Raw genomic sequence first — 18,683 nt, forward strand, 5'->3', positions numbered from 1 at the left:
TAGAATAACATTTCATCTACCACATTGCATTTTGTATGTTGCATTGTTACAGATGTAAAACAATCTCAAGAGAGTGTGCTGATCTGCAGCCTGAAATTTACAAACAGCTTCCAATATGCACCATTCTCTCACCAAACAATTGAACTCTGCTTGACCCAGGGCTCTTTTAGTAGTGGAAAGATATATTGTGCGTTACCTGATACAACATTCCTCTTATAAAACAGCCTATCATCCGATTTAGTGAGCAATAGGACAGATCTGGTAAAATTGTTCTTTTATATATACGGCTGTTTCATATGTGTACTTATAATAAGAGTGGTCCCCATTAGTCAGTGCTCACATCTGGAACTAATACTTCAAGAATGAGAATGTTTTGCCAGCAACATACCAGGAAAATTGTTAAATAAATATGCAATGTGCCAGTTTGCAGGATGCCGTGGGATGTTCATTTGCTTTACTCCTCTTAATTTCTTTTACCTTTCAACTCTCCGTGTCCTATCCTCCCAAGACGCCCAATAACAACCCTCCAGGGCAGTGATGTCATCTGCATGATGCCCAAGCACCAGTCCCAGAGTTTTTGCAGGCCCATTCTCCGGGGTGAACCTTTCCGCCTACGAGCCCTGTCAGATAAAACATAAATCACCACTTTAACTGTGCAAAATAGATTCACTCATCCCCCTTGCCTTTAAAAGGCAAGTAATTGTATTATAGGCCACTGCGCAACTAAACTGGGCATCGAACAAAAAATGCAACCACCTCAGCTCAGCAGGTGAGCAGCTGAGCCGTACAGAACAAGGTGGCCCAGGTTCGCTCCTTGCATGGAGTTAGTTGATCTAGGGGCACTATTATTTCAAAAAGAAAATACTACAGATGCTGGAAATCTGAAATAAAAACAGAAAATGCTGGAGAAACTCAGCAGGTCGGGCAGCATCTGTGAAGAGAGGAAAGAGAGTTAACGTTTCAGGTCGATGACCTTTCGTCAGAACTGGGGGCACTATTATTTGCCTGGGTTAGAGAAAAACATCCAGCAACCCATGTGAGGTCGAAGTCAGGCTTGGATGTGATGCCACTCTAGGGTCAAACAGTCCAACACTTACTGCCAGGCTCATAACTATTGGCCACTTGGGCAAGGTACACAGGGCTTTGACTGGGGCCCATGAAAAGTGTATTAACAGCTACTTCCGGGGCGTGAGGTTTTTCCCCGCATTTAACTTGCGGGGAAGGAAGAAAAGGGGTACACAAAAAAAAAACGAATGTAAAGATAGGAGCAGAAGCAGTACACTGCAGCACACCAAAGCACCAATTTGCTGAGTCACAGAATGGTCAGATATGTAGGTACACACCAACAATTCTCCAAAATACTGACTCAGGCCAGCACCACCATGTGGGGTGAAAGAAGAGGTCCACTCACCCCTGGGTTCGATGGTAACAAAGGTGGATTGGGACGCCTTAAAAAGAGATTATTCCCTTGTTTTTTCTTATTATTTTCCCATCGCTGATCATTTTGCTGACCATATATATTTTTATGGTGGACCATCAAATACAAAGCTAAAGCTAGGTGTTAGCAGAGCAAAACAATCATTCAATCCTCAAACAAAAACTACATTACCTTCAAGACTGACGCAAGTCTGCTGCAAGATACCTGAAGCTAAGGTGGTGCCAACACTACTCAAGGTCACACCGAGAACATGTCAGCTGCTAACAGGAGTTTTAACTAGCAATTGGGAGTACTTTGCACGTGACTCTCCACGTGTCACCAGCATGTGTTTGGTGCTGCTCTCTAATGTCTGCTTATTTTTTTTAATGTACTAACACCTTCTGTATACACTAATCTTTCTATGTGAACACAAACTGGAAGATACATCTAGTCTGACTAGGATGATCTGTTCTTTTCTGTAAACAACTGCCAGTCTGGGCTGCTAGCAATTTCAAGACAAGCCTTTCGACTAGACTAGGTGAATTAGCCTATATTTTGATGTTTTTCGGCCGTCTACATACCTGTTTGGTACATCTATATTAATGACGCAGGTTTCCAGCAGTTCTCCATAGAGATCTGTACAGGTTCCAAGCAGCCACCTCTGGTCATGTGACAAGCAATAGCCAACAAAAAGAACATTGTACTTCTGGCTAGCCTCTCCAAATGTCTCTCCCAGCTCAGTCTGCTTATCCTTCACTGGAGCCAAGATAAACGGCGGGCTGTAAATCCGCAAACACTCTGGCCTCTGTAGCAAAAAAGAAAGACAGGTTCAGAACTGGGTCACATTTTAAACATTTCAGCTCCACAAATAGCTCAGTGAGCAAATGCACCTCTTCGTGTGGCACTGATACGTAACAAGGAGGTCCCCGGCTCTATCCCAGTCTCGTCTGCAATACGGATTCAGCAGATTTATCAAGAGTCATCCCACTTCCCAAGAGCGCATGGTTTTAATGGGGATGACAGTTCCATTGGGGATTGCACAGGTTGCACGTGTCTTACAGGTTTAGGACATTTACTCTAGTTATGGGATATACTAGAATATTAAACCTGTGTAGTACTTAGGCCAGCCCTGCAGGAGGCATCCAGCAGAACTGGCAGGTACTGAATGATAACCTCATTGGCTGCCTTCCCAAGATACACAATGGTACCAGAGCTGCCGCAGTGTGGTATGATGCCAATAATTCTTCAGCAACCATCACTGCCAACCTGGTAAATTCACCAGTGTTAACTTGCAACACGTGCCAGAGGGACTTAAATTCAGGCCGATGGCGAGCGCTGCCAGTTGAGTTGATGGCACGCACTGCTGATTTGGTCTCTATGCCCAGTCTCTAGTTGGGTGTTGTTACCAGCAGATAGGCATTGTCGGTGCTCTTGGTACCTATGGATATCTATACTCAGCTAGTATTAGCAAGATGGCCACCGTGCTCAAATCCAGTTGAGATTCAGTGCCAGAAGACTCCAGATCAAAACCTACAGGTTTTTCTTTGTAATCTCTGTTTTCCTGTGATTTTGCTTTCTGCTTTATCACACTACATGCAGATTAAGCAAAATACTGAAGGTACTTACAGGTACATTCAGAGACCCCCCAAGGTAAGTGGTGCAATTCCCAGTGTTGTGGTGACAGACCTTTTATATATGATTCATGCCCATCTATTTCTGCCGAGGGGCGATTACAATCTTTACAAAGCTTGAAACACCTCAAAAGGGGTTGAGGCGGCCATATTCTCCATTCAAAGTGGATCAGAAATCAGAGGATGAAGAGATTCTGCCTGTTGGCATTCCAATTTTTAAGCAGCGGACCCCAAAAATGTCAAGCAAGCAGAAGTTTTATCAGGAACATGACACTCTGACCCAAAGGAAAATCTACACCACCCATTTCTTGCAGCCAGGTGCAAGAATTGAAGCAAACAATGGTAGGAGCAACAAATTCAATGCTAGAGCTGGGAAAAAGCAAACAGACACACAGTCATAGTGGCCACATCGTTGGCATTTCCCCTGGAGCCAATCAGAAGTGGACCAGACTCCTATGGTATGTGGAGAATGTGAAATGAAGAGGTTTTTAAAAAAAAAAAGACACAGACTTACATCTGGACTCTTTAAGGTGCTGTCTAAGGCCAGTCCTGGACCAAAGCCAGTCAGTGCTTTGACATAGGTGGAGGGTGGTAAGGATCTCCGACATTGAGTGAAGACAGAAAACGCCAGTGATTTAAGGTGCTGGGAGTACAGGTGCCGATCATCATTCTTCACAGGTTGCAACAGATACTGACACGGAACAATCTATGAAGAGAAAAAAAATCAAAAATCTGGAAGTGAACTTAGGTTGAGTTTGTTAAAATTCTTAAACGAGTAAGACTCGTTAAAATTTTACTCGAATACTCGGAAATGTTCCAACCTCAATAACATGCTACTATGCCCTGGGTCAAGTGTGTAGCCAGGGCAGCTCGGTTCCTCCAATATTATTCCTGTGGTATGAAAGGGGACCAGACTTTTCAATCCTTCCTTCTGAGGGAGGACAGAAGAGTAGTTCCACCGAGACTGGGAACTAATTCCTACATGACAACCAGTGACTACACTTCATAGAAACATAGAAGATAGGAGCAGGAGTAGGCCATTCGGCCCCTCGAGCCTGCTCCGCCATTTAATGCGATCACGGCTGATCATCCAAATTCAGTACCCTGTCACTGCTTTCTCCCCATATCCCTTGATCCCTTTAGCCTTAAGAAATATATCTAACTCAACTGCCTTCTGTGGTAGAGAATTCCACAGGTTCACCACTCTCTGGGTGAAGAAATTCCTCCTCATCTCAGTCCTAAATGGCTTACCCCTTATCCTTAGCCTCTGACCCCTGGTTCTGGACTCCCCGACCATCGGGAACATCCTTCCTGCATCTAGCCTGTCTAGTCCTCTTAGAATTTTATAAGTTTCAATGAGATCCCCTCTCATTCTTCTAAACTCTAGCAAATATAAGCCCAATCAACCCAATCTCTCTTCATACGTCATTCCTGCCATCCCAGGTTATCAGTCTGGTGAATCTTTGCTGCACTCCCTCCATGGCAAGAACATCCTTCCTCAGATAAGGCGACCAAAACTGCACACAATACTCAAGATGTGGTCTCACCAAGGCCCTGTACAACTGCAGCAAGACATCCTTGCTCCTGTTCTCCAATCCTCTCGCTATGAAGGCCAACATACCATTTGCCTTCTTAACCGCCTGCTGCACCTGCATGCTTACCTTCAGCGACTGGTGTACAAGGACACCCAGGTCTCGTTGCACTGCCCCTTTTCCCAATCTATTGCCGTTCAGATAATAATCTGCCTTCCTGTTTTTGCCACCAAAGTGGATAACCTCGCATTTATCCACATTATACTGCAACTGCCATGCATCTGCCCAATCACCCAATCTGTCCAAATCATACTGGAGTTTATCTGCATCCTCCTCACAGCACACACGCCCACCCAGCTTTGTGTCATCTGCAAACTTGGAGATATTACATCTAGTTCCCTCATCTAGATCATTAATATATATTGTGAATAGTTGGGGTCCTAGCACCGATCCCTGCGGTACCCCACTAGTCACTGCCTGCCACTCGGAAAAAGACCCCTTTATTCCAACTCTTTGCTTCCTGTCTGCCAAGCAGTTCTCTATCCAAGTCAGTACCTTACCCCCAATCCCATGTGCTTAACTTTGCACGCTAATCTCTTACGCGGGACCTTATCAAAAGCCTTCTGAAAGTCCAAATACACCACATCCACTGATTCTCCCTTATTTATTCTACCAGTCACATCCTCAAAAAATTCCAGTAGATTAGTCAAGCATGATTTACCTTTTGTAAATCCATGTTGACTTTGTCTGATCCTGTCGCTGTTTTCCAAGTGCTCTGCTATTACAACTTTTATAATGGACTCTAGCATTTTCCCCATTACCGATGTCAGGCTTACCGGTCTATAATTCCCCATTTTCTCTCTACCACCTTTTTAAATAGTGGGGTTACATTAGCTACCCTCCAATCCATGGGAACTGTTCCAGAGTCTATAGAATTTTGGAAGATGACCAGCAATGCATCTACTATTTCTAGGGCCACTTCCTTAAGTACCCTAGGATGTAGATTATCAGGCCCTGGGGATTTATCGGCCTTCAATCCTGTCAATTTCCCAAACACCATTTCCCTACAAATACTGATTTCATTCAGTTCCGCCCTCTCATTAGACCCTATGTTCCCCGACATCTCTGGGAAGTTATTTGTGTCCTCCTTTGTGAAGACAGAACCAAAGTATAGGAGACTTTGGTTTATCCGGAGGTTATATGTCCGGAATACTCGATCTAACGGCAAAAATCAGGAGCCGTTTTCTATAAGTTTTTTTAGTTCTCGTTGCTTTTTTTTCCCCCCCCCCAGTCAGGCACTGCAAGGTCTGTAGCTATAGCAACAGCTTCAGCTAGAGACGCTTGCAGCTGCAGCCGACTGTTTTGAAGCTGTTGATAAGCAACAGGGTTTGTTGATTCACACGGAGCTATTCAGTTCCGTATCTCTCAACATTAACGCTGGTATGACACAAAGCTGGGTGGGAGGGTAAGCTGTGAGGAGGATGTCATGAAACTCCAGTACGATCTGGACAGGTTGGGTGATTGGGCAGAAACATGGCAAAAGCACTATAATGTGGATAAATGTGAGGTTATCCACTTTGGTGGCAAAAACAGGAAGGCAGACTATTATTTGAACAGCAATAGATTGGGAGAAGGGGAAGTGCAAAGAGACCTGGGTGTTCTTGTGCACCAGTCGCTGAAGGTAAGCATGCAGGTGCAGCAGGCGGTTAAGAAGGCAAATGGTATGTTGGCCTTCGTAGCAAGAGGGTTCGAGTACAAGAACAAGGATGTCTTGCTTGCAGTTGTACAGGGCCTTGGTGAGACCACACCTTGAGTATTGTGCGCAGTTTTGGTCGCCTTACCTGAGGAAGGACGTTCTTGCCATGGAAGGAGTGCAACGAAGATTCACCAGGCTGATACCTGGGATGGCAGGAATGACGTATGAGGAGAGATTGTGTCGTTTGGGCTTATACTCACTGGAGTTTAGAAGATTGAGAGGGGATCTCATCGAAACTTATAAAATTCTGTCAGGCCTGGACAGACTAGATGCAGGAAGGATGTTTCTGATGGCCTGGGAGTCCAGAACCAGGGGTCATAGTCTAAGGATAAGGGGTAAGCCATTTAGGACTGAAATGAGGAGGAATTTCTTCACACAGAGAGTGGTGAACCTGTGGAATTCTCTGCCACAGAGGGCGGTGGAGGCCAGTTCATTAAATATATTCAAGAAAGAGTTGGATATATTTCTTATGGCTAAAGGGATCAAGGGATATGGGGAGAAGGCAGGGACAGGGTACTGAGTTTGGATGATCAGCCATGATCGCATTGAATGGCGGAACAGGCGCGAAGGGCCAAATGGCCTACTCCTATCTTCTATGTTTCTACGTCCGGCACTTTTGATGGTATGGCACCAGCTCGGTCCCATCAGTGCCGGATATCAGAAAGTTTCCTGTGGGTATTTAATTGGTCTGCCATTTCTTTGTTCCACATTATAAATTCCCCTGATTCTGACTGCAAACTGCTCCCACTCCTCAGGTTTGCTGCTTTTTCTGGCCAATTTATATGTCCTCTCCTTGGATCTTATGCTATCCCTAATTTCCCTTGTTAGCCATGGTTGGGTCACCTTTTTTGTTTTATTTTTATGTCAAACAGGGATGAACAAATTCTGTAGTTCATCCATGCAATCTTTAAATGTTTGCCATTGCCTATCCACCGTCAACCCTTTAAGTAACATTCCCCAATCCATCCTAGCCAACTCGTGCCTCATACCATCGTAGTTTCCTTTATTTAAATTCAGGACCCTAGTCTCTGAGTCAACTACTTCACTCTCCATCTTAATGAAGAATTCTATTATATTATGATCACTCCTCCCCAAGGGGCCTCGCACAACAACATTGCTAATTAATCCTTTCTCATTACATAATACCCAGTCTAAGATGGCCTGATTTCTAGTTGGTTCCTCAACATATTGGTCCAGGAAACCATCCCGTATACACTCTAGGAATTCCTCCTCCACAGTATTGTTACTAATTTGGTTAGCCCAATTTATATGTAGATTAAAGTCACCCATGATAACTGCTATGCCCTTACTGCACGCATCTCTAATTTCCCATTTAATGCCATCCCCAACCTCAGCATTACTGTTTGGGGATCTGTATACAACTCCCACTAACGTTTTCTGCCCCTTGGTATTTCTCAGCTCTACCCGTACAGATTCCACATAATCAGAGCGAATATCCTTCCTTACTATTGTGTTAATCTCCTCTTTAAACAGCAATGCTACCCCACCTCCTTTTCCTTTTTGCCAGTCCTTCCTGAATATTGAATACTGCCTGTCCTTCCTGAATATTGAATACAAAAGTACTTCATTGGCTGTAAAGCGCTTTGGGATTTCCTGAGGACGTAAAAGACGCTATTTAAATGCAAGTCTTTCTTTTTTTATGTCTTTGTATTACTCTGTAGCGCACTGGACTAGCACAGTAACTAACAGTGATGAGGATGGGACTATCCCTCTCTCCAGGAAACCAGTGTTTATGCAGGGATGTGGTGCCACAGTACTGGAAGTTCTCTAGTTTCTTGCCCAAATGGCATTTCTTCACGTACAAGTTTCAACAGGCGGTTTGACTGTGACCATTGTGATCATCAGGAGTAGCAGAGGGAGGAAAGGCACGGAGGCCAAAGCCAATCCAACTCCTCGTACTTACACCTTCCAACATTGGGAACTGGATAGCAATCAGAACCAGATACCACAACTCTTCTTTCTATTTCCTCAACAACAACTTGTATTTATATAGCACCTTTAACAAAGTAAAATGTCCCAAGGCGCTGCACAGGAGTATTTTAAGACAAAACATTTTACACCGATCCACATAAGCATAAATTAGGGCAGGTGACCAAAAGTTTGATCAAAGTGGTTGGTTTTAAGGAACGTCTTAAAAAGGAGGAAAGAGAGGTAGCGAGGTTTAGGTAGAGAATTCCAGAGCTTAGGGCCTAGGCAACAGAAGGCACGGCCACCAAAGATTGAGCGATTATAATCAGGGATGCTCAAGAGGGCAGAATTAGAGGAGCGCAGATATCTCTGGGGGTTGTGGGGCTGAAGGAGATTACAGAGATAGGGAGGGGAGTCTTGAGCATCCCTGATTATAATCGCTCAACCTTTGGTGGCCGTGCCTTCTGTTGCCTAGGCCCTAAGCTCTGCAATTCCCTGCCTAAACCCCTCTGCCTCGATACCTCTCTTTCCTCCTTTAAGACGCACCTTAAAACCTACCTCTTTGACCAAGCTTTTGGTCACCTGTCCTAATTTATCCTTATGTGGCTCGGTGTCAAATTTTTTGTCTTAAAATACTCCTGTGAAGCGCCTTGGGACGTTTTACTATGTTAAAGGCACTATATAAATACAAGTTATTGTTGTTGAGTACTACAAGTTGTTGTTGTTGAGTACAGTGTACAGTGTTTTGGGCACCGTATCTTAGAAAGGATATACTGGCCTTGGAAGGAGTGCAGCGCAGATTCACCAGGGCTCCAAGGCTTAGATTATGAAAGATTACATAATCTTCTATATTCCAGGGAATACAAGCCTAGTTTAAGGGGCGATATGATTGGGGGTTTTGAAGGGAATTGATAGGGTAGATAGAGAGAAACTTTTTCTGCTGCTGGGGGAGTTTAGGACAAGAGGGCATAACCTTAAAATCAGAGCCAGGCCATTCAGGAAAGTTAGAAAGCACTTCTTCATGCAAAGGGTGGTAGAAGTGTGGAACTCCCAGAAAAATCAGTAGATGCTAGCTCAATGAATAATTTAAAATCAGAGATCAATAGATTTTTGCTAGACAAGGATATTCAAGGATATGGAGCCAAGGCAGGTGGATGGAGTTAGAATACAGATCAGCCATGATCTCATTGAATGGGGGCGGAACAGGCTCGAGGGGCTGAATAGTCTACTCCAGTTCCTATGTTTCTTTCCATCGTTTGTACTTTGAAATTCTGACAGTCAACTGGCACTTTAAAACAATCCAATTTGATGTTGTCCCTCTTCACTTTGAGCTGTCCCACTGAAAGCTATGTATTGAAGAAGTATGGGAAACTCCCAAGATCAGTTGAACATCTCATTCACTGCAAGAGGAGCCATATAATAACAAAATGGAAACTTTTCAATACTTTAATTGCCCTTATGAATGATTACAATTTATCTCTGCGTCTTTAGACTTTTTTTCCTCAGTTTCAACATACCTGACTTAAAAGGAGCAACACTCTCAGCCTCTGTTACTCCTAAGCTAGCCGCTGGGCACAAGAGCAGCACAAGTGGAATCCCCCTCTCTATCTAAGAAAACACATCTTCAACTGTTGCCCTGCCAAACTGGGTCTAGCAACATGTTTTGGGGGCAAATCCCATTTCCTATGCTGCGCACCACAACCAAGCAGCACCACTGAAGCACAGATCATTTTAATACAATGCTCCCATTTACATTCCCCCCACCAAAGTAAAAGAGCCGCTTCAAGTGATGATAACTGATGTTAGTATTTATTGAAACTCCACAAAAATCATATAGTTCTGATCAAACGTTAAGCATCTGAACCAACAAAAACAAGAATCAGCTTTTCTCTTGTCCTCAGACCAGCTGGTCCTGGCACAGGAACAGTTTAGTTACAAATATACACACACACACTTCCATTATTTTGTTCCGATCCTGTGCCGCAGAAGACTACAGAGATCAAAACAGATTATGTATGCACAAGCTGAGAAAACACAAAAGTGGCTCACTCCAAGCATTTCCTGCTTAACCAAACACAGTGACTTTCAAAGTAATTGTGATTTCACTGAACAGCTACAGTTCCAAATATTGGGAGTAATTTATATAGTTAATAGAATGTCCAGTGACAGTATCTCAACAGAATGCATTTCCTTCTAAATTTTTGTAAGAATTAACTGGTTCTCCATGGCATTGCTCACCAGATATAAATACAATGGGATATCCCCAACAGTAGCATAAAGGCGAGAGGAATTCATGCAGGCAGGAAGATCATTAGATCAACACTAAAGGGCCTCCAGAGCTAGCATGGTGATGAAGAGAGAAGAATAAGAGCGTTGGGTATAGAGAGGACAAAGACGAGACTGCTGGAAAAAAAAGGCAGGCCTGGGGAGGTAAAAGTTGACAAACACATGGGTAAAACGTAATGGGCAACAGTGCTAGTAAAATATGTTCTCAGAATTCTTGAATGTTGTATGCATTTATTATGTTATCTGTAGGCTATAGCAGGGTGGGCAAGAAAATAATCTGGTCACTGGCAGCTTTCTCTACCAGTCCATGGTTATTTGAGCCCAAGGGATGCGAGTACTATAAGTGCTAAGTTAGACCAACTGCAAACTGCTCTGATTTTTTAAAAAAAACTCGTATCCCAGGCCTGCATAATTAGTTTTTAAATAAATTACTCTGGAATAGCCGAGAGTATTTTTGTAACTTTGAGAATAGTTCAACAAACAGTAGTTATAATTATACTGTTTAAAGGATTAGGTTAGCAAAAACACATCTATGCAACTCTATTTTAAAAGTCAGTAGATGTTTGTGCAATATTTACACAGCTTCTGAAGAACGCTCTTCCCATGCAAACTTCAAGGTTTTTCCAACAAAATAAGGGACTACATTTCTTTTAACTCCCGCTACATGAAAGACAGGGCTATTAACTTCATTAGTGATGGGATTTAACTGGAAGTTGGTATTTGAGGCACTGTGGCTTGAAAAAAAGGTTTCTAAGCTTCTCCTCATATCACACGCCCTGGTTGAGTGAAAGGCCAGGTTGATACATCCACAAACCTCTGCCAATTCTGTTTTGTAACAAGTCACTAGAGGTCAACGCATGAGTAGATGGGGTGATTTGGCCCTCCAAATTTTACCTTGCTATGATCAATAGATCCCCTCTTTACAGTCTCACTAATATTGGGAAAGCCCTGCAGCATAAATTCATTCCCATCACTTAGTAATGCAGTGTGGTGAAACAATGCACAGTGTAATCCATTATATGGGTTCTAAATACAGGAAACTTTGTGTTATCCGGAGGCTAAAGCTCGAGCCACCGGCAAAAATCAGGAGCCGTTTTGTTTTCTTCTCGTGGCTTTGTCCTCCTTCTTGTGGCTTTTTTGCCCCCCAACAGTCAGGCTCTGCAAAGTCTCTCTGAAGCTGTTGCTAAGCGACAGACGCTTCCAAGGTACGGCCGACTGTTTAGAAGCTGTTGCTAAGCAACAGTGTTAACAGTGTTTGTTGCCAAATACGGAGCTGAAAAGCTCCGTATGCTTCAACATTAACGCTGGTTTGTCCGGCAGTTTTGAGGGAACGGCAACAGCTCGGTCCCGTCGGTGCCGGATAGCACAAAGTTTCCTGTACAGTGGTTTTGGCTTAGTTTCAAGTGAAGTTACACCAGATGCAGTTCTTAGAAGTGGGATAAGAGCTATTCCCTGACTGCTGAAGGCAGTCTTGCAACAGTGTAGAAGGAACATATATTGTTATAAAATGTAGTACACCAGTTTCTCTCTTCTGCAGTTATTTACTTGACAGTTCTACATTGAAAAGAACTGCACTCACCTGCACAGATATTGCGTTCCTGATGTTCTGCGGTAAGAAATGGATCATCTCTAGATAGCAGCGCAACAGGCCGAGTGTCCAAACATTTGAAGATGACCTTTCGTCCTCCGTATTGTACGTAAATGGATCCACAATGTACACAACGATGGACGGTGGGTAAGTGATGGCATGAGATTCCCCCTCCGTTGGGACCCCAATTTTATCCCTTTCCATGGTGCTACAGTGCAAATAAAGTACGAGAATCAAATCAGGGCACACCCTAGCACAACAAGGACTCCACATAATGACCCAAGTTGCTTCAGCAATTAATACAATAAAGGTCTTTTGTGGAAACTGGGTGGTACAGGGTTAGCCAATGGCTTTCACTTCTGGGACCTATGTTCAAATCCAGCTCACCATGAAGGGATCCAAGTCTTCTGGAGGTAGCGGATTAGGAAGACCACAAGGGGAATGAGTTTGGGCAGTCTCAATCCAACTCATAGTGGGCATGTGTCTATAAGCGTAAAACTATTCTAACTCGTTATTAACTGGCAACGTCACTCAGGTCCAAGGATGACTGATGTGGCAAATGTAAAAATTTATCAGTGGTGTCGCAGGGTATGCTCGAGGTTGGGGCTGTAGCACTTTGTTGGGCTGAGTAAAGGGAGCTTTATTCTGCATATAGATATGCTATACCCGAGCTGGGAGTGCTCAATACTAACACTGGATGTCTGAAATGGGAAATATTTCATTTCCCAGGACTAACATCCCTGCTTCATGAGCGTAATTTTTTTTGACATCAGTGCCTCTCCTTCCTCTGGATTGGCCATCCCAAAGCACACACCCTGCCGTAAGGGTACGAAGACTAGCTGCTGCCTGGTCTCCATTTTATTTCCAGGAAGTGGACAAGAGCCGTCTACCATGACTCCTGCCAATTTTCCCTCCCCGTGGGACAACGCTGCACGGAAAATGGGCAACCATTTTTGACACTTTTTTTTTTTTAAGCAAAGGCATGTAATATAGAAGGTTAAGGGGTGATTTGATTGAGGTTGCTAGTATTTTGAAAGGAATTAATAGGGTAGATATAGAGAAAGTTTTTCCACTGGTGGGGGTAGTTTAGGACAAAGGAACATAACCTAAAAATCAGAGTCAGGACATTCAGGAAAGAAGTTCGGAAACACTTCTTATGCTAGCTCAATTAATAATTTTAAATCTGAGAACGATGAGATTTTTGAGAGCCATGGGTATCAAGGGATATGGGGCTCATGGCGGGTGGATGCAGTTAGGATACAAATCAGCCATGATCTCATTGAATAGCGGAACAGGCTTGAGGGGCTGAATGGCCTCCTCCTGTTCCTATGTACTGACTGTCTGATGTCAAGCCTGAAACTGCAGTGGACCATGTGACAATATCTTTACTCTTTGCTTATTTTTTTATTTTAAAAAAAGCCTGCCGATTGTGAAATTAACCATTCTGTACATAGTTGAATGATGCCCCTTGGAATCTTCCTGTAGGTCAGGAAGGAAAGTTTCTTCTAATCTGATTTGCATCCAGAAATAATGACGACGAGAGAGGTAACTAGGCTTTAGTAAAGTACCATCCTCCCCAACATTTGCACGTGAAATGGACTGTAATTGTGTAGGTGGACATTTATACCATCATACAAAATACACCCGCCTCACCTCTCTGGAGGCTCCTGGAGCTGTTGCCCTGTTACACCTGCTGCTGAGTCGCCAGATGTCCCAGAATTCTGCTGGACTAGCTGTCCATTCTGGGAGGCTGAACCCTGTGTGGTCACAGCGCTGGAGGAGTTGTTCAAATGTGCAAATGGAGGAAAAGAGGAAGACGGTTTGACTGCAGATGAAGCACTGGCCAAGTTTACAGGCGCCGAGGCCACACTCGACGAAGTAGTACTGGCAACCGTGGAGGTTATGGCAGTATTTGCTAAAGTACTGGCTGGTACAGGAGCAGAGACGGAGGATGCGGCAGGTGTAGCCCCAGCAGGAACCTGTACTGGAGTCGGAGAAGTAGTGGAGCGGCTGGGAGAGGAAACGGGGTTAGGCTGTGACAGCAAAGAACTGTCCAACGTTTGACCAGCAAGATATGGGCCTGAAACGAGAAGAAACAAGTTCGTTTATTTTATTTTTTTTATTTTTTTTATTTTTTATTTTTTTTTAAGTTGAACTTAGTTGTAAGCTAGTCACAAAATATATTAATTAAAATACATTAACATGAACTTCAAAACTCTCAGGCAATTTATCGAAGGAACTCCTTTTCTAGGATAAAAACAAAAAATCCTGGAAATACACAGCCAGTCAGCGAGCGTCTGAAAGGACGGGACCGTTTGATAGTTTTGATAAGGGATTTCAACCTGAAATGTCAATTCTTTTTACAGATGCCGATAAACATGTTGTGCATTGCCAGCATTTTATGTTTCCATTCCCAGCATAGATCTGATGTTTGCACAACCTGAGACTGAATAAGCAGCACATGCAAGTAAATGGCAGAGTGAAACCAAGCATCCTAAAAGTCTTTTTTTTGTACAAGATTGCATAATGGTGTGCAGCCACTGGCAACTGTGGCTACTAAAGGTTTCAGGAAATGTATCCTATTTGTGGAGAGGAAAGTGCTTGTACAATCCAACTGAAAGAGCAAAGGTCTACAATAGAAGTACTGGACGCTCAGATTCTGCACCTGTTAGATTCTCATTCCACAATGAAGAAAAACAGGAGCGGGAGGCAGAGAGCAGCATGGCGAGAGGGCGGCAAGGCGAGAGGGCGGCAAGGCGAGAGGGCAGCAAGGCGAGAGGGCAGCAAGGCGAGAGGGCAGCAAGGCGAGAGGGCAGCAAGGCGAGAGCTTCAAAACTGCTGTAGGATTTCTATAAATATATTAATGACCAGCCATACCCGTGAAAATCCTGTGATTTTCAATATTTTGTTTTTATTCGAAGATCAAAATCAACCAATAGAAACCTCAGCCAATACAATGATCAAGATAGTCGTTCACTTTTGAATTATCCTGTAGTGATATTACAATGTTACCTTTACTCCCGTCGCAAGTACTTACCCAGATCATGTCTGCATACTTGAGCGTAAAGTCTCAGCTTGGAAAATGTTTCACTGCTAGCGTTCACGCAGTGCTGAGAGAACCAGTCATTTACCGGCTGCTCTGCAATTTTCAAGGCTGCTTTGGTCCCCACTTTCATGATGCCATCAGGAAGCAATTTTGAGATGGGTCTGTGCTGCCCAAGTCTGCAAGACTACATTTCAAACAATAATTTTTAAAAATTCTCATCAGTAATTCTGCATGGAGGTTTGTACATCAAACTGTCGTTTTACCAGTTCACAATGTGAAAGGGAATTTAGTTTTGAATATACAGTATTTAGACATATTCGCATAAATCACTCCAGCAGGATGACTTACCTCATAGACTGCACTGAGATCGCGAAAGAAACTCCTAGCTCCATTTAAAAGCGCCTCGTTTTCCGGACAAACTACCACATAGCCAATATCCCTTTGTGATCCATATGGCTCCAGGAGAAGCTTCTCCCAGTACGGCAACGCAAATGGAGATAACACCAGAAAATCGCATTCATATCCTAACATAAACGTTGGGATAGGCAGTGGCTCTGGAGATTCGTCTGTACCTGTGTGAGAAAAGAGCCCATTAGTCCAGGCTTGCTTGCTCAAAATATCCAATACATTAGGCTCTTCTGCTTTGCTCCAAATCGTCTCCTCTCTATAAATTGAGTACTGATAATTTACACAATACAGCTCCATCTTTATAACCACAGAGTCTGAGGTTATTGCGCCAGCTTGGCCTTGTTGATGATACCTCTTCTGTTTGAATCGCACACCAGGAGTTGAGAACATAATCTAGGCATAGAATTACAACATGGAAACAGGCTTTTTGGCCCAACCAGTCCATATTGATGTTATTCCTTCACGTAAGCAGTACTGCCAATGCCCTCTATGTCAAGGCAACTCTACTACAGTATTGAAGAATGCTCTATTGCTGGCCTTTGAATGAGACATTGTTCAAACATATAGGCACTTGGTTTAGTGCCATGGAATCTTTAACATCACTTGAACAGACAGCAGGGAGTTATCCTGGCTTCTTGGCCAACATTCATTTTTCAAACAGTACCACCAAAAGATCAATTGGTCACTTATCTCATTGTTGTTCCTGACCTGTTGTTGGTGTAGAACAGTTGCCACATTTGCCTACACTCTACTCCAAAAGTACCTCAATGTGAAACACTTGGAGATGTTTTGACAATATCGTAATCCAAGAAGAAAAAGGAAATGCTCTTTAAGATTATTGTTCCATTAATATTTCTGCAGGATGAGCATAAAAGGAGTTTAGTGCCAGCTTGGCTCAGTGGCAACACTCTTGCCTGAGTCAGAAGGTTATGGGTTCAAATCCCACTCCAGAAACTTGAGCTCATAATCTAGGCTGGCACTTAAATGCAGTACTGAGGAAATGCTGCATTGTTGGAGGTGCTGTCATTCAGATAGGACGTCTGCCCTCTAGGGTGGCTGTAAAAAAAAAAATCCCATGCCGTTATTCAAAAGGAGGAGCAGGTGAGGTATTCTGGTCATCTTTTATCCCCCAAAAAACAGATCAACTGGTCATTATTTCATTGTTGTTTGTGGGACCTTGTTGTGCACAAACTAGCTGCCTACTAAGCAACAGTGACTCCATATCAAAAAGCAATTCACTGGCTGTAAAGTGCTTTGGAACATCCCGAGAACATGATAAAGTACTATATAAACACAAGTTCTTTCTCTACAGAAACCATTAGTAATTGTTATTCCGTGATAGTTGGAACATGGGTTAAACAACAATGGCTCATTAATCATAAAAGGAAGGAAGCCTCAAGCTCAGCATTGTCCCAATAACCCAAGATGACTGTTGCATTTTAGGGAAATGCACAGTTATAACATTCTAGTACTTTCAGTCAGAAAAATAGTTGTGACCAAACAAGCAACTTCCATTTTATATTCAAAGCAAATTTCTGATTTAAACATTAACCTTCATCAGCACTGGTCAGGATAGCACAATCAACCACCATCAGAAAATGATTTGCATTATAAAAACTGGACCATCCTTTCAGCTGTCTCTGCTGCAGCCCTCCCCTTTCCTTCACCCACTAGACCAAACCTACCCCAAGGCTCTTCCCTGCCCTAGCTCCTGAACTCACAGTTCCTCTCCCATCTCCCACCCCACTGTGGCTTCTCCAAGCTCATTTTGTCCATGAGACCCACCTTCAGCTCTTTCAACCCCATTCCCATTAAACTGCTGACTACCCAACTTCTCTTCCTGACCACGATACTAGCTTATATTGTAAATCGTTTCCTCCCCTCGGGTACTGTCCCCCTCCCTTTCAAAACCATCATCTCCCCACCTCTTCAAAAACAAATCCTCACGCACTCTATTTCCTTGCAAACTACTGCCTCATCTCCAACCTGCCCTTCCCCCCAAAGTCCTTGAACTTGTTGTCGCCTCCATGGCCACCTTTCCTGCAACTTCATGTTTGAATTTTTCTACCCGCCATAACACTGAAACAACCCTAACCAAAGTCACAAATGAATGCTCTGTGACTGTAACCATAGGCTCACTATCCCTACTCATCCTCTCTACACCCTTTGACACAGTCGACCACACTATCTTCCTCCAATGCCCGTCCTCCGCTGTCTAGCTCAGTGAGAGTGCCCTCGCTCGGATCCGCCCTTTACAATCCAATTGCAGCCAAAGCATCTCCAGCAATGGCCTTTCTTGCTGCCCTGCAACGTTTCCTCTGGACTCCCCCAAGAATCTTTTCTGTCTCCTCTTACTCATCCAAATGCTGCCCCTTGGTGACATCATCTGAAGGCACAGGGTCAGCTTAACATGCATGCTAATAACACCCTGCTCTATCTCTCCACCATCTACCTCAATCCCTCCACTGTATCAGTACTGTCAGACTGCTTGTCTGACATTCAGTCTTGGATGGGCTGCAATTTCCTCCTGTTAAACAATGGGAAGAACAAAGCCACTGTTTCCAGCCCCTGCCACTGGCTCCATAGCCCTGCCACCTTTTCCACTCCTTTCCCAGACGCTCTCAGGTTAAACCAGACTGTTCACAATCTTGGCGTCCTACTTGACCCCGACCTCACCTTCATAACATCTCCACCCCATCTCAGCCCATCTGCTCCTGAAACCCTCATCTATAACTTTTGTCAACTCCAGACTCGACTATTCCAATGTCCCCCAGATCAGGCCCCTATCCTCCACCCTCCCTAAATTTCAGCTCATCCAAAACTGCTGCCCACATCATATCCTGCACGGTCCCACTCATCTATCACCCCTGCCCTCGCTAACCTACTGGCTCCCTGTCCCCCAACTTAAAATTCTCATCCATGTTTTTAAACCCTTAGAGGGATCTCTCCAACTACTTCAGCCCTACCTACCCCCCCACCCAAGAACTCTACATCCCTCCAACTCTGGCCTTGTGCAACCTCCCTCCCTTCGCCTCACCATTGGCAGCTATGCCTTCAGCCATCTAGGCCCAACACTCTGGAGTTCCATCC

At 43.9% G+C, this 18,683-nt stretch overlaps 1 protein-coding gene across 2 annotated transcripts in view; it reads right to left on the reverse strand.

Annotated features, from left to right (window-relative positions):
* med13a (mediator complex subunit 13a) overlaps positions 1-18,683 on the reverse strand; it is a 140,196-nt gene that overhangs the window by 19,396 nt on the left and 102,117 nt on the right. For both annotated transcript variants that reach the window (XR_015073247.1, XM_085964700.1), the window contains exons 19-25: positions 15,534-15,757; positions 15,177-15,369; positions 13,793-14,219; positions 12,131-12,347; positions 3,563-3,754; positions 1,999-2,222; positions 478-620 (exon numbers count right to left, since the gene is read on the reverse strand). Coding sequence is in view for 1 of the 2 variants with exons in the window: in XM_085964700.1 (XP_085820826.1) it covers positions 478-620; positions 1,999-2,222; positions 3,563-3,754; positions 12,131-12,347; positions 13,793-14,219; positions 15,177-15,369; positions 15,534-15,757 (1,620 nt within the window). In the remaining variant the exon portion in view is untranslated. The remainder of the gene's footprint in view (positions 1-477; positions 621-1,998; positions 2,223-3,562; positions 3,755-12,130; positions 12,348-13,792; positions 14,220-15,176; positions 15,370-15,533; positions 15,758-18,683) is intronic.

Source organism: Somniosus microcephalus, chromosome 22 (assembly GCF_052327205.1).
Source record: "Somniosus microcephalus isolate GS21.2 chromosome 22, FLI_Smic_1.0, whole genome shotgun sequence".
Lineage (NCBI taxonomy): Eukaryota > Metazoa > Chordata > Chondrichthyes > Squaliformes > Somniosidae > Somniosus > Somniosus microcephalus.